The sequence below is a fragment of the Pelophylax lessonae genome, assembly GCF_965119305.1.
Source record: "Pelophylax lessonae genome assembly, chromosome: 1".
Lineage (NCBI taxonomy): Eukaryota > Metazoa > Chordata > Amphibia > Anura > Ranidae > Pelophylax > Pelophylax lessonae.
In genome coordinates, this window is record NC_138768.1 from 371,016,172 (window position 1) to 371,043,992 (window position 27,821).

The 27,821-nt window shown below is 43.8% G+C and overlaps 1 protein-coding gene across 1 annotated transcript in view; it reads right to left on the reverse strand.

Moving 5' to 3' along the window:
* The window catches only part of MAMDC2 (MAM domain containing 2), a 199,326-nt gene that overhangs the window by 37,848 nt on the left and 133,657 nt on the right, over positions 1 to 27,821 (reverse strand). The window contains 2 exon segments of the mRNA XM_082247924.1: positions 9,868 to 9,952; positions 12,099 to 12,367. Of these exon segments, the coding sequence (XP_082104050.1) occupies positions 9,868 to 9,952; positions 12,099 to 12,367 (354 nt within the window).

Consider the following 27,821-nt stretch of genomic DNA (forward strand, 5'->3'; position numbering starts at 1 on the left):
ATAGAAATCAATGGGTGTCAGTATGAGAGCCATGGGCTCCAAATTTTGAGGAATTTGGCTTGAGTGTTGGTGAAGATACTAGTCAGTTGTTCGCTAAAAAAGATGCCATCCAAGCAAGATTACATTTCTGAGAAATGGGTATAATACTTCTTCCATTCTTTAGCGATTGTAAGCTTAGAGGCTAGCAAAACAAAGTGGACCAATTTAAATTGCTGTTTAGTAATGTTGGGAGGTTTGAAGTGCAGGAAGGCCAGTCAGGGGTTCTTAGTGAATGGGGTACCTAGTAATGTACGCATTATTGAGAGAACCCTGGCCCAAAAATAGGCCAACATAGGACAGGTCTACCAAATATGAAGAACATCACCTGTTGTTTGGCATCCCCAAAAGAATAAGCCTGAATGGACAGGGAAAATATGGGCTAGTCTGGAAGGGACCATGTACCATCTAGTCATCACTTTTAAGGGAGATTCAAAAGTGATGATAATAATGATGCAGGAGGTGGTGGTGGACCAAACGACCTGCCAATCCAGGGCCGACTTGTTCTTCAAATCCACCTCCCACGGAGTCACATAGGCATAAGCTGTCGACGTGGGTAGTTGGTTAAGTTTATAATATACTAACGAGATTAGTTTATAAGCCAGAGGGGTGTGGTGACAGGTGTTTTCGAAGATAGTAAGCAATGTGGAGAAATCTTTATCCTAAATGACACCAGAAATCCAGTGCCTAATCTTTGTGTACCGAAAGAGCTCGGACTCCAGAGCTTTAAATCGTTCTGGAATGATTTGCTAGAAGAGAATTGAACCTTAAAAATCATTTTTTAATTCAAAAAGGTTTAATTATATGGATTAACTAAATGCACTTCATACACATTAAATTACAGATTTCTGCAGTATAAAAAAACTTTTCACAAAAAATTTGGAACAGATTGTCACCCCTTTAAATAACACCCCTTCTGGTTGTCACTAATTTTAAGGTCTGTTTGACAAGATAGAAAATTGAGCCCCTTCTCATGTAGATAAAATAATAATTTAAAAGATTAAATTACGGTGAATAGAAAAATAAAGGCCTTCAGGGCCGGTTCACATTAGTAATCGCACAGGAACACGCTGAGCTTTCCTGTGCAGTATGCATGCGGTTCTGTGTGGTGCGATTTGAGCCCATTCTTTCTGAATGGGCGCAAATCACACTGCGCCGCACCAAAAGTCGTGCATGCAATACTTTGGGAAACACACTACAACCAGATTGCATGGTAGTTCCGTACCATATAATCTGATTCAGGCAAAGGCATTGTGTTTGCAACCTGTGTTTGGGGTGTTAATTTAACATTGACACTCACTGCAGATTGCAACTGCAGTGCGTTTTGAGCAGGGTGATTTAAAAGCAAACCCAGAACATAAATGACAGCATTTAGTGCGTTACTAACGTTATCCAGTAAAACACCACAGCTGTGCTAAAGACAGAAAGTTTCACTTAAAAATATGATCCGTACTTTGCTTACCCTGCTCCTGTATTATGCACATAAAACAATTATCTTGTGATGAAAGAAACCAATGGCCCCCACCATCATGGCCTGGAAGGCATTGACAAGGCTTTGCCGATGTATAAAGCCACATATCCTAATAGAGGGGTACCTGACAAGTTTTAAAAGGTATGGGGTGGTTGGATAGAGGATAACTCCCCAGTGTCAGATTAATTGCTCTCTGGTTAAGGGTTGCTTTTGTGGCGAGATGCTGAATCTGTATAGGCCTTGAGGGTCACCTAATTCAATTTCTCTTGGTATTGCAGGGGGGGTATGGTATTGTTTATTGTGAATTTGTACTATATGTACCCCTCTTTATGGGAAGATTGTCACTTTCATTGGTCTGGGAGCTGCATTGTACAATGGTGCTGTTGAATTGTAATGCTGAATGCTGAACATGATTCTATGTTGTAACATTTATGTGAAAAAACTTCTAATAAAAATGTTTTAAAAAAAAATTAAAATAAAAAATTACCTTATCTGAGTTTTATGTTTTATCCTACAGAATAAATGTACATTTCAATGTGTTATTTCTGAAGCCTGTGCTGTGCAAAATCCCCTCTCTACTTTCTAAATCATAAATTACACTCAGTCTACCATGTGTAGCACCCTACAGGTAGGTGCTAGGTAAAGATATAGTGGGCCTTGTCTGCTTAACAGCTGGGCTTTGATTTGTTAGGTAGGGTGTCAGGGCTTCCAGATGTGCCTGCTGAAGGGAGAAGTATCCCCACTGGCTCCTGTGAGAGCCTTCTCATAGGGCAGTGTGGGAAGCCCAATCAGGGGACACATCCCAGCTTGTAACTACCCCAGAAGGCAGATTAGGCTGCAAAGGATTCTGGGAGTGGGTATAAGTTTGGGGGAAGTGCGTGACAGGGTGTCTTTGGCGGGAGCAGAGTCCCAGGAAGGAGAGTGCTGCTGTCTCTCCTCCTGTCTGAGGAAGGTGGATGTCTCGGGTTGTCGCCTGAGTGTCCAGAGCGTGCTGAGTGAGCTGAGGGGATCCGGTGTGCCAAGAGAGCCTGCGGAGAGAGAGAGGGGTCCAGTCCCAGGAAAGCCTACACAGGTCATGAGTACTGCAGATTGCCCCTGGGGGTCTGCCTGAAGCTAGAGGGGACCACTCCGGAGGAGGTTCTGGGATCCAGTGCCAGCTAGTTGTAAAGGGGGTACCTAGGTTGAGGACCCTGAATTTACAGAGGGGGTACATAGTCAGTGGACCCTGAGGAGTTCAAGTGAAAGGGGGCACCTGTGGTTGGGCCCTGAATTGCACAGAGTGTGCCAGTTGCAAGTACAGCTATACAGAGTTCTATTTCCTACTACCTCAAGCTAGCCAAAGTGGGGGGAAAGTGTTCAGTGACTTCCACAGCACAATAGTGTCAGGAGTTCTACAGTTATCAGTCCTATATCTTTTGGACTCATAGTCAAGGATTCAGCACTTTCGTGTTCTACAGGCTATATACAGCGTTAGTGAGCATTGGCTGGCGTAGGCTGGCGTCAAGGAAGTGCCAAGAGCAAAGTCCCATGTGTAATTAGTTCAAGCCTCAAGGAGTATCCCACTCATTCCCTTCTCCCATCCCCTTTAAACCAAATAAAAACCACAAACAAAGATGCAGGAGTTGTCGCTGCTTCAGTTGTCACACCCAGGGTCACAGCTCACATGGGCTGGAGAGAGTACCGGTACTGATGGCAAACCCACATCAGGCCACAGGCCTGGAAACCTTGCTACACAAGGTTTGTTTGATATTGATTGGTTACTGTGCAAAACCTCTAAGCAATGACATTCCCAAGTCAATCTTTTTTTTTTCCCCTGTGATATGATGTCTGTTGAGTGGAATCACAAGCACGCCTGATAAAACAAAACACAAAGACTGAAAACCCCTTTACAACCACAATCTGTACATTTACATCCAGTTGACTGGGTTCTATTCCTGCAGCACTTTAACTTAAATAATGTGTTTACATTGTGCCAGTACTTTTTCTCTGCAGAGCAAAGCAACAGGTTCACTCAACTGAATGCCTGAGTGGCCAACAACCAATCAACAGTTTGAGAAAGGGGCTAGTGTTATTAAATGTGGTACTAGGTTCCACATTTCTCTCTTGGCAGATAAACAGAGAGGCAGGGAAACAAAGGTAAGATAAAGTAAGGGCAGCTTGGGAAGGTGGCAAAGCACAGGTTCACTTTGACTGTATAGCAGTGCATGAAATACGGACTTGAAAGTTGGATACATTGACAACCTAGGAGTCTAGCATTGACAACTTAGGGGTCTACTGAAGCAAGGATCCTCTTCTGTGGTTCCAAGTCAGTGATTTTACTAGGCAACACTAAAAATGTTCCATTTTAACTTCCTGTACCTATTTCATGTTATCTTAATATTTTCTCAAATGATAAGCTTTTCAAGGAATGGCAGCAATGACACATTTAAACTTGCTATTTTAAGACTACACATGAGCAGGCCATGCAGGCACTAACAGCATGTAATATACAAGCAGGCCATGCAGGCACTAACAACATGTAATATACAAGCAGGCCATGAAGGTCCCACATCCTGGTGTGACCTGTTTATTGGTGCTTACGTCACTTCACCAGGAGTTAATATGCTATATGCATCTGGGTTTAATCTTTGTTTTGGGTTTTACTAAGACCCACATGTTTCATGTTACAAAGACCATGGGTGACTAGCAGTAAGATTTTAAACATTTTATAATTGATAAAAGTAGAAATGTTCTGATTTTCTAATTAACTCTCCTTTAGTGAGAGTGTCCTGATGCATATATTGCTATATTCTTTATGACACAAGGTGGAGATCTAAACCACCATTAATGACTGTCCTTTCTGGACATTCTCTCTTCATTTAGAAAGCTCTTCACATCAATATACCTGGCAATATACCTGGCATAGCACTTTGTGGATTTATTCTATTTAAACTGCAGAGACAGCAATGATATTTGCATGCATGTGGTCTGTGCATTACAGAATAACACTTGCCAACAATATATTTGTGTATTATTCCATGTACAGACTCGGTTCTATAAAATAATCTTTGCAATCAGTCCGTGCCACTATATATGTGTATATTTTGGTATGGGCATGTTTCAATCATATCAAAGGACAGACATTTTTACCAGGGGCATGAAGCAATGAAATCTGCTGATCATTTGGCAGAGTCACGGAATGGAGCAAGGCAGAGTTCCATTCTGTCAAGGGGGGAGTAATGGATTTGCTTTCTCTGCAGAGCAGGGAATAAAATCTATCTCTTCCCCTAGTAAGGCTATGTGACGGTGCTCACTGTCACTGGTAGTAAAAGACAGGCTTTAACTATTGTTTGTATATTGAGATAAAGTGTATTGTGCCTGTCCCATTGTTAAATGTTAATGACCTCACATTGTTCTGTCCAGATGGCCAGCTAATTAGTTCAGGTTAATTCTGTTTCTGTATACAATTTCATCTGCATATGATAATGTAATCATTCAGTCCCTGACCTGTGTGAAGTAAATTTGATGCTCATGTGTGTATAAATTGAGTGTGTGTCTGTTCAATAAACTGTCTGTTTTTACCCCTTCATGAAGTCTTGACTCATGTTTGGGGGGAATATGCTACAAGGGATTGCTATGCTCTTTATACTCCCTTGGATAATCACTAAGCTCTTGTAAGAGCTTGTTCATGTTCCTGCTGCACTCTCTGGGGAAATAGAGGTTCACCCACTGGAACCTGGAGTCTTGTCGTAGGTCAAGGGTGGGTAGGAGACGGCGAGACCCCAACCAAGCTGCGGCGGTTCGTGGGGTCTGAGGTGGTTATGGTGTCTGGTGGAGTGCTTGGAGCCCTCGGGAAGCACTAGGAGCATTCGTCAACGGAGGTACACAGTCAGGGTGCTGGTTGATCCGTTACATTGATGGCAAGCGGTGGGATGGCGTCCTAGTGCGGAGAAGCATTCTTGGAGACACCCCCAGCATATCGTATGTCGTGGAGCTAGTCCCGGAGCCAGTATGGAAGATGTTAATTGCCGTGTGTGGCAAGGAAGAGGAGTATCAACCATGCATTCGGTGGCGGAATGCTGCTCTTGCCGAGCAAGAGAGGGCGGCTGGCTTTAGGCAAGAAAAGCACAGTGGAGGCCCTAGTGCGATTAAGGTGGGCGGATGTATGTCTAGCAAGTGACATACTCCGCTTTGCAACTATTTCCCAAATGTTTGCAGTGCAGCAGCATGGCGGGGGAAGAGTTACAGTACCGCGCAGGAAAGCGTGCCACAAACAGGACTGCCCAAGGGGAGGAGTGATCGCCCAACATGGCGAAAGGGTGGAGACAGCGGGAACATCTGGCCAATCCGGAGAGGCCGAGGGGACCCTATTAATATCCCCTCCTTCGGGTGCGGCTGTGCGGGAGACACGTGTGGAGGAAGGAGACAAGTCGTTCACCAGAGGAGCGAAGGGTGTTCCCGCTATTGCTGCCACCATGGGCCAAAACCCTGCAGAGCAGAGCCGAGAGCAGATCTACCAGCCCAATCACCTACTAGTTTGGGATCCCGGTATCCGGATGGTACCGGACGGTGGACTCACGCTTTGCACCGGAGGAGGTCGGGAGTTCCTGGGAGTGGTATGTCCTCAATGTGCCACTGTTACTCTAAGGGTGCAGGCGTTTGTTCAATGTGGGCAATGTGGTGATTTGCTGCTCAGGGCAGAGAAGAGCGAGGGCCGTCCCAAGAAGCTTACAGTCATGTGGGATACAGGCCTCCCTCAGAAGGTGACAAGGAATGAGTTTAAGTTCCTCTGTGGTGCCGGGAGAGGGGTATTCAGGCTGATGATGCAGATGAAGACCCTACCAGCAGCCGATGGGCTCGCACTCTGCGGGGAGGGAGTTTGGTGGCAGAGCTCCATAGGGAGGGGATCTGTGTCCACCCAAACAGTAGGGACCGGGCCAGAAGTACCGCCGGTCAGGGCCCTAACGGTATCCGCCCCATCAGTATCCCCCAGCCTGTGCAGACAGAAATTCCCCAAGAGACTTCTTCCAGCACCAGCAGTGAAGGTGAAAAGTGCCCTATCAGGGTGAATTCCCCATCTTTTTACACAAAATATGGGTCTGTGGAGGAAGATATAGATGATTGGGGATCCATTGAGGAAACCGAGTGGGAATGGGGATCAGAGAAGGAAATGATTCAGAGAGTTCACACCCCTTTTTCTCCACCAGGGAGAGGTAACCCGGAGGACCCTTCCCAGGTTATCTAGAATACAGCGCTGGATGCAAAAAAAGGTTGCACTGGAGTATGGTTATGACTACCCCTATGCTCCAAGGGAGGTCATGCTGCTGGTGGAGAAATTTAGGGACTGGTGGTGTGATTAGCTTATTTGGGACTATCTCTTTGCCCCCAAGCCATATAGGGACTCCCCCGAGGAGGGATTGAAAGAAAAATTCGCTAAGGTCAGGCTCAGTGGTTTTATGGGCGCTCCATCTTTATTGATAGGGTGGAGGCCCGTCGTCCGGGTGGCTCGAGACATGCTTGAATATGTTCAAGTGCCTCATCCAGAGTATTACATCTAAGAAGTATGACTCTTTAGTACCTTATCAAGGAAAATGGGAGGAGTTCAGGAATAACTAAGACCAAGAAGACAAAAAAAATTTGTGTGGCCGGCCGGCTACCACAACTGACCAAGGAAATTTTTGTTGAGAGAAACATAATGCTGACGTTGAATTGCATCTGTTGAATTGAAATAGACCCATTTGGGCCATCGGGCCAGAGTCTTTGGAAAAGAAAGTCAAATGTTGTATTACTAGACTTTTTTGGGCCATCGGGTTCGGGTCTTTGGAGAGCTAATTCTTGTGTGCTAGATCCTGGGAGACAGTACTGGAGAAAGGTTGTCCCAACCGCCAGATGGGGGTAAGAAAGGTGGAGCAGCTGACTCCTCTTCCCAGAAACAGTTGGTGCCCCTGAATGAGGACCCCCAACCCAGCAGAAGAGCTGGCAACAGAGCAGAGTGCGGTTGGCCTCTGTCCTCAACATACAAAAGATGGAATTCTGTGGTAGGGGATGGGACTACAGTCTTCACTTGTATATCCCAGGGATGCTGGACAGTCGGCCCAGATACCCAAAAGCCTGAGGAAGTCAGCCCCACTACCCTGTCTTCTCTCCAGCGGCTGAAAGGACTCCCAAGAGAAGGGCCAGTCCACGCTTATCCCCAGCAGCGGGTATATTATACAAGAGAGCCAGAGGTTGGCTGGGTAAGTAACGCTGTTTTCCGGACAATTTGTTTGGGGTACTGGGTGGGTGCAGACATTGAGAGGGCCCGTGGAACACAGCCTACCTTAGAGAGGTTGGAATATCCCTCTCTCAGCCCACTAGGCCCCGCTTACGTCTAAGTCGCCCTGTGTCTATTAGGGACACAGGGTGCCCAAGAAGCCCAGTCTGGCCTGCCCAAACAAGACTTCCACAGACTGATCGGCTATGAGAACTCCATGCGCCTTGCCAGAACAAACTTACAAACTATGCGGAACTTTGTCAAGGAAGCTGCCATGATGGATTGACTCTTTGGCACTTGTTACCCGACTAACCCAGGCACACACCAGTTGGAGGTCTGGTACCTGGTTAGTCTGCCTTTGGGGGGAAGATATGTGACGGTGCTCACCATCACTGGTAGTGAAAGACAGGCTATAACTATTGGAGGGGGATGTGCTCATGTGTGTATAAATTGAGTGTGTGTTTTTACACCTTCATGAAGCCTTGACTCATGTTTGGGGGGAATATGCTACAAGGGATTTCTATGCTCTTCATAATCACTGGACAATCACTAAGCTCTTGTAAGAGCTTGTTCATGTTCCTGCTGCACTCTCTGGGGAAAGAGAGGTTCACCCACTGGAACCTGGAGCCTTGTCGTAGGTCCAGGGTGGTAGGAGACGGCGAGACCCCAACAAAGCTGCAGCAATTTGTGGGGTCTGAGGTGGTTATGGTGTCTGGTGGAGTGCTTGGAGCCCTCCGGAAGCACTAGGAACATCCGTCAACAGAGGTATCCAGTCGGGGTGACGGTTGATCCGTTACAGGCTCCATTCACAGCTGAGCAATCTGGATCGTGGGTGGAATTGGTGAGATTTTGTCTGCAATTGCAGAATCGTGGAAGAATGCATTTGCGACGCTGTTATTTCTTAATGACACCCCAAATGCGGGCTGATTTTGCCACGGTTGTCAAGCGAAAAATCGCTGTACAATAGTGGAAAAAGTTGCGACTGCAAACGCTCCTGGCTCTGTGCCAAGATTTAGTACATGATCTTCTTTTGGAGCATTTTGGAGCAGAAGGAGGCCCACTCAAATAAAGGGTGCCACTCAAAAAACACTCAAATAGAAAACAAAAAAAAAAGCTCAAAAAAAGAGTGGCTGCCGCTGCAGGTTGCTCAGGTGTGAACAGAGCCTAAAAGCAACACATAAAATACACAAAAACACTGGCTAGGCACACACACAGTTAATGCAATCACAGTGAACACGCACAGAACCCTTTTTTTGGTCCGCAGCAGAATCGGATCGCATGGTGGTTCACACCAGTGCGATCCGAATCATCTGCGAACTGTCAGATCACATTGCAATATGCAATCTGATCTGGGGGTGTCGTTAACTTCGAATTGACACCCCCAGCGTATCGCATATGGCAGTGTGAACTGCCTGTGCTGCGGATGCGATACAGGAACATGCAGTATATTCGCAGTGTTCCCGCATCGCAATAGTGTGAACCGGCACTAAGAGGGGAATTCCCCTCACTTTACAAGGATTTCTTCTTTCTTCCTGTTATATCTCGAGGACAGGATATGAAGGGGAAACAACAATTTTGGGCTGTACACACGCTTTCATTTATTTTGTAAAGAAGAAAGTAACATTTGATTTAAAAAGTAAAAAGGTTTTTTAAAAAATGCAAAGGAAAACATGGACATTTTTTTTTACCAGTCATAATGAATGCATTCTAATATACATAAAGTACACATATCAGGTGCTCTTGTACTCAAGAAAACTCGACAAATATTGTTTGGAGTCATTTCCGCAGACTGTGCTCAGAATTACTATAGGAGAGATTGTGGGAAAAGCCTAATTTATCATTTTTCTGTGCTAGATTTCAACTGCATTTTGCACTTAATATAAAAAGATTTTGACTTCCTATTTAATCAAAAGAAGGCTCTGTGAAATGTGTCCTTGTCACAAAGGTGTAATATAACTCCCGAATTGAATGGGTAAATCTAATTGTCTTTGGTGTCTTGTGATTTCAGACAGCTTTAATGATATGATTTAATCATGTTTGATATCCTGTTTTTGTTGCTGAGATACCAGTAATTCAAATGTAAAAAAACTTTTATCATCCAGTTTAATATTACAAATATTATACATACCAATGCAATATCCTGTGGTAATTTTTAATTCATAAATGGCAATACTGCTATTATCATCTGATCCAAGTATTCCTTCTAGTATTATCTAGAATGGAGATAAAAAGCAAGAACAAAGCATAATAGGATAAAATGGTCACACATTTTATGTGTTCTTTACCTGATTCCATTATAATATTAATCATATCACACTTGCAGGATTTACCTGCAGTGTAACTAAAGGCATAACTTTTTTTTTTCTTTTTTAGTTTTGGATAGAGCGGACAGGAATTACAACACCTGTTTGGGTTCATTCACACAGGCTTTTTTATGCCAGGCGGACTCCGTTTTGCTCAGCCCAATTTTTGAGTTGACATCAGGACACTAATAGAGGGGAAAATCTTCCAATGGGAACACTAGTTCTGGTGACCCTGGTGACATACCGAGGTTCCCTCACTTTGGAGAGATTTCATCTCCCCTGTTTTGGCTGTATGACAGAAAGTAGTTTAGTTACACTTTAAGAGTTGTATCCCCCCCCCCCCAAAAAAAAATAAAATAAATAAATTAAACAAAATCTTGCAGGACAATGGCGTAATGTGCTAGTATGCATCGCATACTGGCACATTATAAAAAACTTACCTTAGAAAGAAGCCCCCATACGGTCACCCGGACACCGCTGAGGGAGCTGACATGTTCCCTCGATGTCTCTTCTGGGTTCGGCGGCTCCGGCGCTGTGAGTTGTCAGAGCCACGATGACATCACTCCCACGCATGCACGCGGGAGTTCGCTTTCCGGCGAGGAGCCGACAAGGAGCTCTAAAGGTCCAGCAAGATACGCCGAACCTTCAGAGCGCATGCGCCGCTGGTGTCAGCGGCTGCATGCAGGGTGAATATCTCCTAAACCGTGCAAGTTTAGAAGTAATCATTTTACCTACAGGTAAGCCTTATTATAGGCTTACCTGTAGGTAAAAATTAAAAAGCGGAGTATACTACCGCTTTAAGCAATGATAATGCTCACAGTAACAAAGTAAACGCCACCTTTAAATCACACAGAAGAGTAAAAGTAATTACTGATCTGTTACTATAGGTTGCTATACTTTGGATGTTTATATTTGTCTTATTAAATATAGAAGAAAAACATAAATTAAAGCACAAAATTACAATAAAGTATTCAAAATCAAATAATACCCAACAAAAATCTTCATGTTTTTGCCCAGCTTCCTAGACCACTTCTGGTATAATTGCCAAAATGTCCACACTAAAATATAATTTTACTCAAATGACAGCAAAAAAGGACATCAAATGGAGGCCACTGTAGGTTCCAGCAAATTCTTCAAATCTTAAGGGCCATACACACAGTGCAAGGGCCTGCCAGATTGCATACAAATTGAAAGTGTTTAGGTTTGACCTCATATTATATGGTTTTAGTAAGTCTAAAGGAAAAAGTCTTCAGAAAATCTTATAGTGTGTATGGCCCATTATGCTCTTCCTATCTAGTATTAAAGTCAAGTGTCACTTTCAAATGGGGGATTCTGCCTCAAGTTTGGTGGGATCCTACCCCCAGCACATTTATTAATCCCCTATATTCTGTCCCCCATATCCACGTCAACAGTGAACGGCCTCTCCACTACCCAGAGCTCCCCTACCCGCATTGTGCATTGTATAAAAAATGAAAAGCACAGGAGGTTTCTTACACCAATTAGGCTGTACACCCTCATTTAAGATACTCCTATCTCCTGTCTTCCCTGTATTCCAAAGAATGGACACACTTTTCTAGTACCAACAAATGGCCTCCAGACTGATTTCTTTATTAAGAAAACATTTAGTTCCTGAAGCACAGCCCAGCCTTGGCATCTCCCACACATTACTGTCGGTCAATTGAGCTTGGTCGTCATATTTATGGACCAATGAGATGCTGTAGGCAGGAAGTGGAAGGGCCCAATCTTAATTTCATTATTTTCATAACATTGTCGTAAATTTTGGGCTCCCATAGCAGTTTGAAAACCATTTAAAGATATATGCAGGAACTGCTACGTAACTTTTTCTGAACTCAATTTGCTTACCCATTTATTTCAAAGTTCTTTCAAAGTCATGTAAATAGAATTTGTAGCAGAAATCTGTTCAAGAGCTTGAAAAGCATAAAATACAACTGTGTGTGTTTTACTTGCCAATATATTTTTACCTCTTTTTAGCTAATATTGTAATTTACACACACCTGCGAAACTGTTTAACCATTTATTATTATTGCTCATTTACCTTGTACCTTTTTGATGTAGTTCTCAAATCAACACTTGCTATTAGCCAGCCATCGGACTGTTCCTGGGTGGACCACAGCAGATGATCAAAGCTCTCGCCTTCAGGCTGAACAAAAACATTCAACATGGTTGGGTTGGGAGAGAATTCCGCACCAGTTATCTGGTAAACCAATCGAAGGCAGCTCCATTCATCAGGTTGCAGGTCGGGACTGATGAGGACAGCTCTCTGTCCTTGAACCCCATGAGTTGTATCCAGTGAAATATAGTGACCTAAGAAAACAAGTACAAGTTACCAAGAGGTGATATTTTAATAGCAACAAATATCTTATTATTTATTTATTTATTTCCAAAAAAAATAAAAATAAAAAGAGGCAGATCTGCTTCATTACACAACTGCTAATTGGTAAATGTATTGATTTTAAATTGCTCCTTATCAGAACCAGTGGAGTGATAATTGTCATAACAGCTACATAATCACTGAAACAAAAAAAGCATAGAAATAGAAAGTTTTTTTGTTATATTTGACCTGCTTATTTTTCTATGTTGGTGGCTCAAATCTATCGATGCTGACCACAGCTAGTGAACTAGCAGTTTGAGAAAAAAAATAATTCCAGCCCGCATTTTTTTTTTCATGGTAGGTGTACTTTAATTCTTTCCTTTGCTCTGATTTTTTTTTACTAAAGGAAACCCTTTATTTAAGAAACATGTGGGTTGGCACAGCTGCCTTATTTTTCTGACAGTGCTAGCTGCCTGGCTGTTATGCTGATCCCCATTGCTTCAATACTTTGAAACAAAGATGAGAAACAAGTGTGCACATAAGGACCTTTGGTTTTTCCCTGTCTCCCCTTGAACTGTACTCATCCTCTGATCTGGGGATTCAGAAAGTATTGAAGCCAGACACAGCTAGTGGTATCCTTTAGATGGCATATCGTTTGTAAAATCAAACTGGCCCATAAAGTCTATGTAATAGCCACAACTTTTTAAAGTTTTGGATGAAGTGTGAACGGATTAGAACCCCCTGTTAAGCTTTTATTGCTGCCTGTTTCCCTGCTGGGTCAAGACTATTGTTTCTAAATAGGAAGTTACCTACATTTATGCACAGTTACTGTATGTACAATGATTTTAGTATGCTTAATTGCATTGTCCAGGGAATTCTTTATATGTACAATGTACTAAACGGTTTCAATTGCAGTGGTTATCTGTAAGTGGCATTGGAGTTTTTGTGCAGCTTTATCAAGGATTATAGTGCTATACATAGCTCCCAACTGTCCCTGATTTCGAGGGACTGTCCCTGATTGGAAACAAAGTCCCTCTGTCCCTCTTTCCTCCTTATTTGTCTCTCATTTTGGTCTGATTTCTGAAGTTGTATATAAAATTTACTTTTTATCTTTCAAAAAGTGTTTCCCAGTGCTAATCCTTTCATCCAATTTTTCTAAATTGTTGCATTTGTAAATTTCAAAAGCCAAAATAAAGGAATAGTAGTGGTAAAAAAAAGCACTTGTAGGTTTAAATAATAGCTCCCAACTGTCCCTGATTTCGAGGGACTGTCCCTGATTGGAAACAAAGTCCATCTGTCCCTCTTTCCTCCTTATTTGTCTCTCATTTTGGTCTGATTTATGAAGTTGTATATAAAATGTACTTTTTATCTTTCAAAAAGTGTTTCCCAGTGTTAATCCTTTCATCCAATTTTTCTAAATTGTTGCATTTGTAAATTTCAAAAGCCAAAATAAAGGAATAGTAGTGGTAAAAAAAAGCACTTGTAGGTTTAACTAATCTTTTTTTACATTAGGGAACTAATCTTGTCCCTATTTGCCATCTAAAAAAGCTGGGAGGTATGTATTATATACAGCATATACTCAAAGGAGATTTCAAAGGAAACGACATAACCTCAGACTTCCAAAATACACTAAACCAGTGTATCACCTAGCTAACTCCCTTTGAAGTATTTTATTTCCTATAGAAGCACAGCTAAATCTTAAGAAATAATTTGCCACTTACTACACAATATGAGGCTATACTGCTATGTGGTTTCACATGACATGGAAAATTTCCATGTAATCTAATGTAATGTAATACAGCATAAGACACGCAGAAAGTCGTTGGTTCACAGCTACTAGAAGAAGGTTATGTAGCTACAAGCAGAGAAGACATCTGCCAACATTCCTAACTTCAAATTATATAACATGCAATAAAGTGTGTGCCCAAAATACTCCTAGCAATTTTTCTTTCCAGAATGCAAAACCTCCTAGCAAGTGGTGAAGACACACAACCACTAACATCCAGAGTAATGACCAGTTCTTCATACACATTAGAAATCATAGGAAAGTACTCTAAAACACAACTAATTTTAAGCATGTTTCACTTGAAATAGTTCTAAATCCCTAAACAATAAAACAGTAGAATACATTGCATGTTGTTTCCCCCCGAATTTGAGGTAGCTAACGTTTTTGTCCCCATGCACACAGGGTGTTTTTACAGCCGCTTTTAGGAGCTACAGGCGTTTTTTTTTTTTTTTTGCAGCTTAAAAACGCCCTCCATGTTACTTTATAGCCTCATGCACATACAGGCATTTAGGAGCTGTAAGTGGCATAGGCGTTTTCCATCTGCAGAAAAAACCCAGGGCCTGCACGTTCTGAGGACTGGCATTACAGCTGTAAAAATGTCTGATGCTGCTAAAGGCTGCTAAACACTGCTTAATGCCGGATACAGCACTAAGCCGCGTCAGTCGTTCTTTGTTTTTTTTTTTTTTACATTTCGAAATCAATGGTTCCCTATGAGAGCCGACTTGTGGTGCCACTTGTGCTCTGAGGACCTTGAAGGGGAACCCCACGCCATAATGAAAAAAAAAAAAAACACTGTGTGGGGTCTGGACCCTTCGGTTTGGTACGTATTTTAAGGGGAACCCCCACGCCAAAAAAAATGGTATGGGGTTACCCCAAAAATACATAACAGACCCTTATTATGAGCATGCAGCGCGACAGGTCAGAAAAGGGGAGGGGATGAGTGCGCATCCCCCCCACACGCCCTCAACATGGGTGGGTGCTTTGGGGCAAGGGGGGCTCAAACCCAAGGGGGGCTCAACCCCCCTACCCCAAAGCACCGTTTCACCATGTTGATGGGGACAAGGCCCTCTTCCCAACAACCCTGGGCTGTGGTTTTGGGGGTCTGCGGGCAGGGGACTTATCGGAACCTGGAATCAAGGGGGCCCCTAGATTCTGGCCCTTCACTATGGGAATGAGTATGGGGTACATTGTACCCCTACCCATTCTCCCCCCAAAAAAGCAATATAGTGTAAATAAAGACAAGAGACGGTTTTGAGAAGTCCTTTATTAAAAATCTTCATCCAATCTTCTCTCTCAGGTCTTCTTCCTCTGATCTTCTCCCTTCGATCTTCTCCCTCCAGAGTTCTTTCTCCTTGACCTCATAAGGGGCTAGGTCTCATTGTGATTTCACCTGATGGCCACGCCTTATGGCTATATAAGAACTGGCAGAGAGCAGAGCTGGCATAACCACGGGAGACAGGAGGACCAGATTGGCGGCGGAGAAGACCGGAGGCAGATAAGACAGGAGGCAGAAGACCAGAGAAAGAACACTGGAGGGAGAAGATGGGAGGGAGAAGATCATTTTGAGGGCATGCGGCCTGGTATGGTCCAGGAGGGGGGCGCTCAGTCGGCACACTCCCCTTCCCTGACCTGCCGGGCTACATGCTATGATAAGGGTCTGGTATGGATTTTGAAGGGTGACCTCATGACTTTTTTTTATTGTTTTGGTCTGGGGGTTCCCCTCAAAATCCGTACCAGACTGAAGGGTCTGGTATGGTCTTGGGGGGGGGGGCCCATGCTGTGTTTTTTTTTATTTTGGCATGGGGTTCCCTTTTTAAGATCCATGCCAGACGTAAAAGGTCTGGATCTTGGGGGGGGGAACCCCACGCAATTTTTTTTATATATTTTGGCGTGGGGCTACCCTTCAAGATACTCAGAGCACAAGTCGCAACAGAAGTCGGATCATCATGGTTTGACTTCGACGTGACTTCCATTCAAATCAATAGGCTGAAAGTCAGATCAAAGAGGACTCTGATAGGGAACCACTGATTTAGAATAGAGTCAGAGAAACGCTGCTAAAAGCTATTGCGGCTTAACGCTCATTAACGCCAAAGCAAAAAGCTACTAAAAGCTAATTTTTACAGCTTCTTTTTTCCTGGCGTTATTAGTGGCTTTGCAGCTCGTTTTTTCTAACACCCTGTGTGCATGAGGCCTTCATATAAAAATGTATAATCTATATAATCAGCAGTACTTAACTGTCATTTTGACAGCTTTCTATGGCACAGTGCAAGAGATGGCTGGAGCGATGTGGAGATAGGAAAGGCTCTCGTCCCCTCCCCAGCACATCACTCTAGGAGGGAGCCTCTTCTGACCACCAATGGAAGGAGCATTCTTCCCACCCTATTATAACCTTCACTGGAATGGTATCTCTTTTCCATCTTGTCATGTTTTTGTTTTCTGTGCAGCAATGTTTTAATTTCACTTGTTTCCCCAATTGTTGATCTAGCCTGATGAGCGTGAACAATTATTTTTTTTTTCCATATGAATATGTAACAATTTTCCCTCAAATCCCAGAATTCAGTGCATAATGCCTAAGCAACCAATCCCCTGGCCTGAGACATGTGGCAGCGGGAAAGCATGACTTGTCCTGGGCCAATGTTTACTCTCAGAAATTTAGAAATTGCATAGTTTCTGGGGTGTCTGACAGCAGATCAAGCAAGCAAAGAAAAAAGGAGACACTTTTTGGTATTTGCTACCAAGTCTGGCCATTATTTAAAACTGTAGAAAGTGTTTATGCTTGTGCTCTCCCTTAAAGTCTAGGGTGCATGTAAATAGGGAGAATTAGTTACCTTATTCCTCACTCTCAAAGGCTATCTCTCTGCTCATTCCAGTCCAATAAAGTCAAGTCTCTTTTCTAGTTATGTAGCCACTCACCTTGCCATAGTCATTACATACAATGCAAGACCAGAGTCCCCTTTTGGTCCTACATTGTATAAAATCATGTTGAAGGCCCACCCACACTCTGGAGAGCAAGCAAAGAAAAGCGCTTATTGCTGTTAAACAAAGAATAGGCTAAGTATTCCTTTGCATTACACCCCTTCCATCCGAGGTTCCCAAGGCTATTTGGCCCACCGCCCCCTTTTACAAAAAAAATTACTCAGTGTCCCCCTGGAAATCTACAAAGATAAAAGCAGATGTACTTACCTGATCCTCCACTTCTCTCTGCTCTAGCGTTCTTGAGTCCTGATGTCATCAGCCCAGAGCAGCAGCCATAGCCCTGCTCTGGAAGTGAGGACACCAGGAACAGTCCACCGCTGGATTGTGGGGGAGCGCCATTGGGCAGGGGAGCAGAGTTTCAGGTAAGTATAAAGATTTTTCCATTCCCCTGAACAAAATGAGCGCTTAACCTAAACCTTAACCGCGCTGCGCTTAGGGTGCAACCCCGCTGCAAGGGATTTTTTTTTTTCTGCCTGAAGTTAGGATTTTAGACATGTTGGTAGACCTGACCACTGATTAATTTTGACTTGCATTTTGTGTGTTTATTTGGAAAATAAAGTAATCAATATGACTTCAACTCTATGTTACACAACAGATGAAGCATGTGCAAACGCTTTCACATTTTTTTTACACTTCTCTTCTTTCTTTATGCTTCCACTGATTTTTTTTTTAATTGAACACCTCCCAATTGCACTCAAGGCTACTACCGCCCCCTTGGATCATTACAGCACCTTCAGGGGGCAGTATCACCAACTTTGAGAAGCACTGGCTTAGACTAAACAAGCATTAAATCATTAATATACTGTATATTGCTGACTGGAGTTCAACTTTCAAGAAACCTCCATTTAGGGCTACATGAGGGCTCGTTTAAAAACAACAAAGAGCAAATAATTTTAACTACTTGAAAGCATGTGGGATTGTTTGCAAGCCAGATACTGAAAATTAGAGGAAATAGGTAATAAATTCAATAAACACAATAATTAAGTTATCCTTTCATACCCCCCAACCCTCTTGGGAAGCCATACTTATAGTGACTCTGAGAGCATGGTTTGCTCATAAAAATTAGGGAGGCCATGGCACGCATGCGCAGTGTGAAGAGCTGCCTGCCAGGAACCTGTTGGAAGAAAGATTGCTAAATTGGCAAGGAAAGTATTATTCTAGGTGGGATGCACACTTAGCTAAACAAGATGTTGCCTTAAAGAAATCTTGAAAACCATGAAAATCTTATGTAAGCTTTAACATGGTAAGGTCATTTTTAGTATTTTGAAAGCTGCAGCTTTCATTAACCACTTCAGTTCTCGAAGGTTTTACCCCCTTAGAACACTTTTTGCAATTTGGCACGGCGCTGATTTAACTGGTAATTGTGTGGTCTTGCAACGCTTTACCCAAACAAAATTTGAGTCCTTTTTTTCCCACAAATAGAACTTTATTTTGGTGGTATTTGATCACCACTGGGATTTTTATTTTTTGCGATATAAATGAAAAAAAAAATGAAAAATATATTAAAAAATTATATTTTCTACTTTTGTTATAAAAAAAAAATCCAAAAAGCTCAATTTTTGTCATACATTTAGGTCAAAATGTATTGAGCCAGGTCTTGGGTAAAAAAAAAATTAAAAAAGTGTATATTTATCGGTTTGTGCAAAATTTATAGAGTCTATACTGTAGTCTACAACCTATGGTACATGTACTTGAATTTACGCAGCTTTTAGTTTATGACTGCCAATCTCATTTCTTGAGGTGCTAATATGTCAGCGCAGTACAACCCCCCCCCCCCCTAAATTACCCATCCCAAAATTGTCACAAAGTTATCACTGAAATGATATATTGCTCACACATGCCATGGGTATATGTGGAATTACACCCCAACATACATTCTGCTGCTTCTCCTGAATATGGGGACACCACATGTGTGAGACTTTTTGGCAGTATAGCCGCGTACAGGACCCCGAAAACCAATCACCGCCTTCAGGCTTTCTAAGGGCATAAATTATTGATTTCACCCCTCACTATCTATCACAGTTTTGGAGTCTATAAAATGCCAAGATATCACAACCCCCCCCCCCCCCTCATTTTTTGTCACAAAGTTTTGAAATTTGAAAAAATAAAAAAAAAAAAATATTCCTTTTCTTTCTTAATTTTTAAAAACAAATGAGTGCTGCAAAATACTCACCATGCCTCTTAGCAAATAGCTTGGGGTGTCTACTTTCCAAAAAATGGGTCAATTGGGGGAGTGTTGTGCTATCTTGGCATTTCATGGCCTCCAAAACTGTGATAGGTAGCGAGGAAGTAAAATGAGCAATTTACGCTGTCTGGGATTGACCCTAACGGACGCTGATGCTGACGTTAACTGGTGTTACCCATGACTCTAATACAGTGATCAGAAAGAAAGATCTGTACACTTTATTGTGACACTGTGACAGGGAGGGAAAGTGTTAACTGGGAGGCGATCAGGGGGTTAAAAATTTATTATAAAATATGTGGCGGGACCCTGACCCTATACTAAGACTGACACTGACGCTAACTAGCATCACCCATGACACTAATACAGTGATCACTAACTTATCTGTACACTTTATATAGTGACACTGTGACAGGGCAGTGAAGGGGTTAACTTGGGCTGTTTAAGGGGTTAAACCTTTATTAGTGGATATATGGTGGGTACCCTAAACCTATCTGGGACTGAGGATAACTACTGCTGACTTCTGCTGGCGCTAACTGGCGTCACCAGTAGTGACACTTATACAGTGATCAGTAAATTATCTGTATACTGTATTAATGACACTGTGACAGGGAGTGAAAGGGTTAACTAGGGGGTGATCAGGGGGTTAAATATGTGCCTATGTGTACTGGTGTCAGTGTAGTGCTTGTGTACTCACTGTGATGCTTTCTTCTCTCCAGTAGAGGAGATTGCATAATTCCCTGTGCCTGTGGTTACACTACACAGGCACAGGACGTTCTGCAATTGGATGTTCTGCAATTGGCCATAAATTATTTGCCTGGACCTAATGACTGATTGGTTCTGAACCAAATCAGATCACCTTGGAGACAGAGGGCGAGCGCGCACGCCCCCTACCCACAGGTGTGCATCCTGTACTTGTAAGCAATTTTGTGCAGCCGCGCCACCTGGCCACAGTATATATGTGGTGGGCTGTCTGGAACTGGTTAATATACAGTGCATCCGGAAAGTATTCACAGTGATTCATTTTTTCAACATTTTGTTATGTTACAGCCTTATTCCAAAATGGATTAACCACTTAAGGACAGGAAGGTTTTACCCCCTTAATGACCAGGCCATTTTTTGCGATACGGCACTGCGTTACTTTAGCTCACAATAGCGGGATTGTGCAACGATGTACCCAAATAAAATTTATATCCTTTTTTTACCCACAAATAGTGCTTTCTTTTGGTGGTATTTGATCACCTCTGCTATTTTTATTTTTTGCGCTATACACAAAAAAATAGAGTGACAATTTTGAAAAAAAAAACAATATTTTTTACTTTCTACTATACAACATTCCCAATAAAAAAAATTAAAAAATCTAATTTTTTCATCATTTTAGGCCAATATGTATTCTGCTACATATTTTTGATAAAATAAAAATCTCAATAAGTACATATTGATTGGTTTGCGCAAAAGTTATCATGTCTGCAAACTAGAGGAAAGATTTATGTCATTTTTATTTATTTTTTTACTAATAATGGCGGCCATTTTTAGTGGGACTGTGACATTGCGGCAAACAGATCGGACACCTAACATATATAAAACTGTGTTGCGCAGAATAAAAATCTATTATATAAGATAAATATCTTCAATAAACTGGTGCATATACAAGTTCAATTGGATGAATCCCTAATAATCCTCATCGATAAAAAAAATCTGGTATATATAAATAATGACCAATATAAAATGTACAAAGTGATTGGTGAATAATTTAGTATAATAAATAATATAATAAAACCTAATATACTCTCAATAAATCTATTAAAATCCTCATATAAGTGCGTAGTGCAAATACTGTGCAATGTACATCAATTTGCAAACCACAGTGCTAAACAGTCCTAATATAGTCCAACATAAATTAATCCAATAATGAAGTGCAAAATATATAAGTGAAAAATATTGATATATAATTGGTGTCCAAAAATAGAAAATACAAGTCCTTGTGAATCAGTGCGAATGACAATTCTTTGCAGTGCTCAGAACCACCTAAAGGTGGCGGGTGCTCCCCAAGATAGTGAGTGACCAGAGTGTCACAGATCCTAGAATCACTGTGCACCCCCTTGTGAGTGGGCGCTCACCTTATAAACGATTATAATAGGCTCATCTATAGGGGCTCCTTCTCAGGGTTGACCCTTCTAGGTCTTATTAAACCAGTGGTCCATGGCTCAAAACACGATTTAAATAGGCCCTTATACCGGGAATCAGGCGAATCAATCCATCCAAACCATGACACTCCAGCAGCAAGTTTCACTGTGTTATATGCGAAAAAGAAATCTCCAATAGTGCTTATACCTTTAAAACATTTATTTCAATAAAAGAAGAATCGATATAAACTCACATATTTCAGTGCATCCATGCACCTTTAACAAGCAGTGTACAGTTATCCATGCAACGAATCAAGCCGTAATGGAAAAGCGGGAGACGCCGTGGCTGTGTATCTTCTCCTCTGCCAATGCAGCCCGAGAGTCTCACAATCAGTGAAGCGCTCCGTCCGTCCTTGCCCCTCCCCTACGCGTGACGACACAGGGACCTCGTGTCTTCCTCAGGGGGATGTGATCAATCACTTTTATGCAAAGATGCAGCATGCATTTCAGAAAACGTGAAATCTAATAGAAAGTCTATAGTACATTGAGGGTCATCTGCACGAAAACCGTGGGTACACTGCACTGCAGTCAATCAGCAGCGCAGTAGTGTGAAATTGGATCTGATACATCATTTAATGATGTATTGATAATTACAGAGCTGCATTTATGTGTTTCTTTTAGCTCTACCAGGAGTTCAGCTTTAAACTACAAATGGAAAATGCTACAAGTAACAACAATTATTTAAAGTGTAACCCAGGCATGTAAAACTCAAATAAAATGAGTAGTATGACCCAAGAAGGGTCATTATTAGTTTTATCAGGGGTCTTTTTCTACTTTCAATATTTTTATTAGTATGGACAAAAGGTTAACAAATGTATAGAAGATTGTAAGCTCTAAAGAGCAGGGCTCTCTAATTCCTCCTGTATTGAATTATAATGTAACTGTATTGTCTTCCCTTATATTGTAAAGCGCTGCGCAAACTGTTCGCGCTATATAGATCCTGTATATTAATAATAGTAATAATAATAGAAGATCAATAATCATCCATAGCAAATTAACAGAAATAGAAGAGGAGGATGAACACCTCTCAGTCTACACAGATCAAAACAGAACAGCAGAATTATGATTACCGTATTCTGGTATAATGAGACAAACTCAGTCTCATGCCATCTAATAGGTCTACACCCCAAGACAAATAACATATAAATGTACATTCAGAAATGGCTAAAACCAACCTGGATAATGAACCTGAAAAATAAAAAGGAGAGGAGATCCAGTCATAAAGTAATGGAGACGCTCCCACCTCATAACCTTTTTTTTTTAAAAGGTGTTTATTTACATTTTTGCATAACAATAACAAAGAAAAAACACACAAGGGCAGACATTGCCCATAAAACAAGTGTAAGGCAAGCATGTAAATTACACAATGGTATCAGAAGACAACTTAACCTAACAATACCGGGGGGGGGAGGGAATAGAGAGGGACCGTGATGGCCCACCGCAAGAGGGGGAAGGGGGGAAAAGGGGGTGCGTACCACAGAAGACCAGGAGAACCAAGCAGCTACGAGGCTACGCACCCGACCGGTCATCACAGTAGAAACACCTTCTGGGTTGACCAGAGGTGGGGGGGGGGGGGGGGGAAAGACACACAAACAAGACTAACAACACCACCAAAGAACTGAAACACACAACAAAAGACTACACCATACACACCAACACATCCACATTCACACATCTTCCCCTACCTCCAGGTACCCAAGGGGGGGGGGGGGGTATATAACATACATCTTATTCAGTAAAAAATAAACCGCATACTATCCGGGGCCACTCAGAATCAGTCAACGGATAAGCTGGAGGGCAGAGGGGCATCTGCCCAATACGAGTCTTCCACATCAAGCCAAGGTTGCCAGACATTAGTGAACTTTTTAGGACACCCTCTACTCTTATAAATTAGCTTATAAAGCGGTACATCACTGCGCACCAAAGCATAGAACTCCTGCATGGTAGGCGGTTCAGCCATCTTCCAATGTAATAAAATAAGTTTCCTGGCATAGAACAATAGGATGCGGAGCAGGATCCTAGGGCGTACACGATGTATAATGTCATTCAACACACCCAGCTGGCCTACCTCAGGAGTAAGAGGGACCGATAGGTGCAGTTTATCAGTAAAAAAGGCAAAAATAGATGTCCAGTATCCACTAACATGGGGACAGGACCAGAACATGTGGAGCAAGTCCGCTGCGAGACAGCCGCACCTAGGGCAAGCGGCTCCCGGGGCAACCCCCATACGGACCAACTTCTGAGGTGTATAATGCAGATGATGAATGAATTTAAACTGTATTAACCTATGGTTTGAGCTAATAAGATCCTGGAAGCAAACCTCCGTGGCCTCCTCCCATGTCTCCTCTGTCAGGTCAGGCAGGAGTGCGACCCACCGGCCCATGGCCGTTTTAAACGGGTCAGCACCCGTCGCCTGCAGCCTCATATAAAACATAGTGACCATTTTATTTATCCCTTGAATAGACAGTAACAGCTCCATCGGGGATTCCCCGAGCTACAGGGTCAGCCCAGCAAACTGCGCACGGGCGGCGTGGCGTAATAACAAGTATTTAAAGAAAAAACAGTTGCTCACACCATGGTGGGCCTTCAGGTCATCAAAGGAAACAAAATGAGTCGACCGAAAGACGTGAGAGACATGAGTCACCCCAAGTCCAGACCACCAGCCCGAATCCGGACGACCAAAGAGCTCGGGGAAGTTGTGATTATCCCACAATGGGGCATTGGGAGACACGGCAGGCGTCTCCACTAGCATCCTGTTACCAGCATGCCAGGCCAACCATCCTACCTCCATAGGAGAGGCACGAGAGCAGCGTCTAGGGACAGATCTGTGTAGAGCATCTGTAGCCTGTGCTTGCGAGCCATGCATGGCCAATACGAGAATGGTGGAGGAGTTACCAGGAGATTCGTCAAAGCCATCGTAAAGGTAGGTAAGCTGGGACGCAATGAAGTACTTATAAAGGTCTGGACACGCCAGGCCCCCCTGAAATTTGAAGGCCTGGAGAGAGGACCTAGCTATGCGAGGGCGGGAGCCCTGCCAAAAAAAGGAAGTAAGGGCAGAATCAATTTTATTGAATAACCGCCTAGGTAGAAAAACCGGGGAAGCCCGAAAAACATAAAGGAATTTTGGTAAGTAAATCATCTTAAAAATGTTAATCCTGCCAATGAGATTCAGTGGCAGCGAAGACCAGGTACGCAGCCGAACCTCCATATGTGCGATAATAGGCTGTACATTCAAAGAACTATAAGCCTGGAGATCCATGTTTACCTGTATCCCCAAGTACTTAAATGCTGGAGAGAGGGAAACGCCAAAACGTTGCAAAAAACTATAATCCGCGGGCGGGCCAAGCGGAAAAGCCACCGATTTATCCCACCCCACTCGAAGGCCAGACACCCCGCCAAACTCCTCCACCACTCCCATCAAGGCCTCAAAAGAGGACTCGGAGCCATCCAGATATATGAGGGCATCATCCGCATACAGCGAAATTTTCTCCTCCAGGCCACCACAAATGATACCACCCACTGTCACCGTCTGTCGCACCGCCAGAGCCAGGGGCTCAATGGCAAGGGCAAACAGTAACGGCGACAGAGGGCAGCCCTGCCTAGTACCACGGTGGAGGGAAAAGGTCGGAGATACATCCTTGTTCGTACAAATTCTGGCTAGCGGCCGCGAGTAGAGCAGACGCACCCATTTGATAAACGGGAGGCCAAACCCCATCTTCGACATGACCTGCCAAAGGAAGTCCCATCTCACAGTATCAAAGGCCTTCCTAATATCAAGGGACAACACCAGGCCACTCCTCCTTAGTTGCAGTATATTGATGTAGATGGAGCCGGCGGATATTATCATACGTGCTCTTCCCAGGCATGAACCCATTCTGATCAGGATGGATAAGTGTAGTTATAGCCTTGGCAAGACGGGTAGCTAAAATTTTTGCAAGAATCTTCACATCACTGTTAAGCAGCGAAATAGGTCGATATGAGTCACACAGTAAGCCGTCCTTGTCCGGTTTGGGCAGTACTACTATGAGAGCCTCCCGCATAGATGCCGGGAGTTTACCCTCATCCAGGGCCCCGCATAGAGGTCCCGCAGTCTACTGGCAAGGTCCCCGGGGTACTCTTGGTACCATTCCGCGGGCAAGCCATCAAGCCCAGGGGTCTTATTAGATGGCAAGGAGCCTACAGCAGTCTCGATCTCCTTAGCTGTCAGAGGGGCGTCCAGCATTAGCCTGTGGGCATCGGACAACACCGGGAAGACCAACGAGTCCAAAAACCCAACAAGCACGGTCTCGTCAACCGTCCCCTGCTCCGAATACAAATCAGAGTAAAAGGAGCGGAACATCTCATTAATTCGCAGTGGGTCCGTCACCACCGAACCATCAGTCGTCCTAATCCGGGCAATCGATCAGTCCACGTAATCCGCCCTGGAGAGAAATGCTAGAAGTTTACCATTCTTCCCACTATGTTCATGCAGTCTAGCAGCAAGATACAGTTGCTGTTTACGGGTCATGTCAATCAAGTGTAGCTTAAGGGCTGTATGGGCCCCGACCAGGGCATCCCGGAGCACCGAAGTAGGGTCAGCAGCGTAACGAGCACACGCAGCGGCCAGGGAGTTCTCTAACTCACGCAAAGCAGCCTGGCTGGAACAGCGATGGGCCGCGATGCGGGAGATGTAGGCCCCCCGAGTAGAGGCCTTAAAGGTATCCCAGTGAGACCCCGCGGTAGAGGAGTGAGCATTAAATTCCCAGTAGGAATTCATATCCTGGAGGACCAAGTCCCGCAGTTCAGGCGCAGAGACCCATAAAGGGCTGAGCCTCCACGTCCGAAAAGCGACCCTGTGGCCCAACATCAAGTCAACCGTAAGTATAGAATGGTCCGATAGCGTCTGAGCAACATAGTCCACAGAGCGAACCAAAGGCGTCATGTCAGATGAAGTCAGGGCATAGTCAAGCCTGGAAAGAGCATTGTACGTTCTAGATTGGCAAGAATAAACCCTCGCCACAGGGTGGCGCAGGCGCCAGACATCAACATAATTATACGAGGCACACCACTGACTGAACAGCCTAGACTCATGCTGGAGGGGCCTCAAGCGGTCCAGGACAGGGTCCAGAACCGAGTTAAAGTCCCCCAAGAGGAGAGAAGGAACACAGGGAAACTCAGCCAACCCCACACTCAGGTCCGGGAAAAAGGCAGCCGTAACAGGAAGAGACACATATACCACCACCAGGAGGAGCTGTACCGCATGAATGTGGCAGTGTAAAAATATGTAGCGGCCAAACGGGTCCGTGAGCACCCTGGAACACACAAAGGGCAACCCCTTACGGATCAATATGGAGACCCCCCTAGCGTAATTAGAGTAAGTGGAGTGATAGGAACTAGAGACCCAATGTTTGTGTAGCGCACGGATGCGAGAGCCAGTCAGGTGCGTCTCCTGCAAACACAGGACATGCGGTTTGTGGCTCTTCAGGAAATCAAATAACATGGCCCTCTTAAATTTCGAATTTAGACCCCTCACGTTCCAGGAGACACACGTGACCCGTGACATAGATAAAACATCAAATAATCAAGAAAGGGCTGTGAAACCCAACACACCATATCCCCAGATACAGCAGCATGACCCCGGAGGCAGAGGAAGGCAACAGAAAGCCAGTCACACACATACACACCACACACACAGACACACACCCGACCAGACAAGAAAGAAATGAGACAATGGGGGGACAGGGCTCACAAAAAGAAAAATAGCCCCAGCCCCCCAGCACACAAACAACCAGGGAGAAAAAAGGGAGGGGGGAAAAAACAAAATAACCCCTCGGAATCCCCTGCCCGGACGCCCAAAAGAAAAGGAGCAAAAAAGACCAAACTAGGCGCGGGCTTTATCCCAAAACTTGTACTGGAGGCGAGAGAACGTGGCCAGCCAGGGTCAGTCGGCTAAGACCAACCTGGGCAGTGTCCCCAGCATGCAACAAAAAGGAAAGTACTCAACTGTAGCGTCCAATATCCAACAAGTCAAGGGGAAAAATGATTGAGAACAAGGGGGAATCAAAACAGGGCAGCCCCTAGCTCAAGGAGGGGGAGCTCCCCTCACTAGCAGGGCTGTAAGGCACCCTAACACTCCCAAAAAAAGAGTCCAAGTGGTCCTGGACGAGAGACAGCCATCATGAAACTGAACCAAAACTGCATCCGAGAAGACAGGTCAGGTATCAGGGGCACGGTGTCCAGACGCGCGGTCTTGGCGAGGCAGGGACTTCAACCAGGAAACAACAGCTGCAGGAGACTGAAAAAAATGTGCTTTATCTTGATAGGTGACTCGGAGGGTA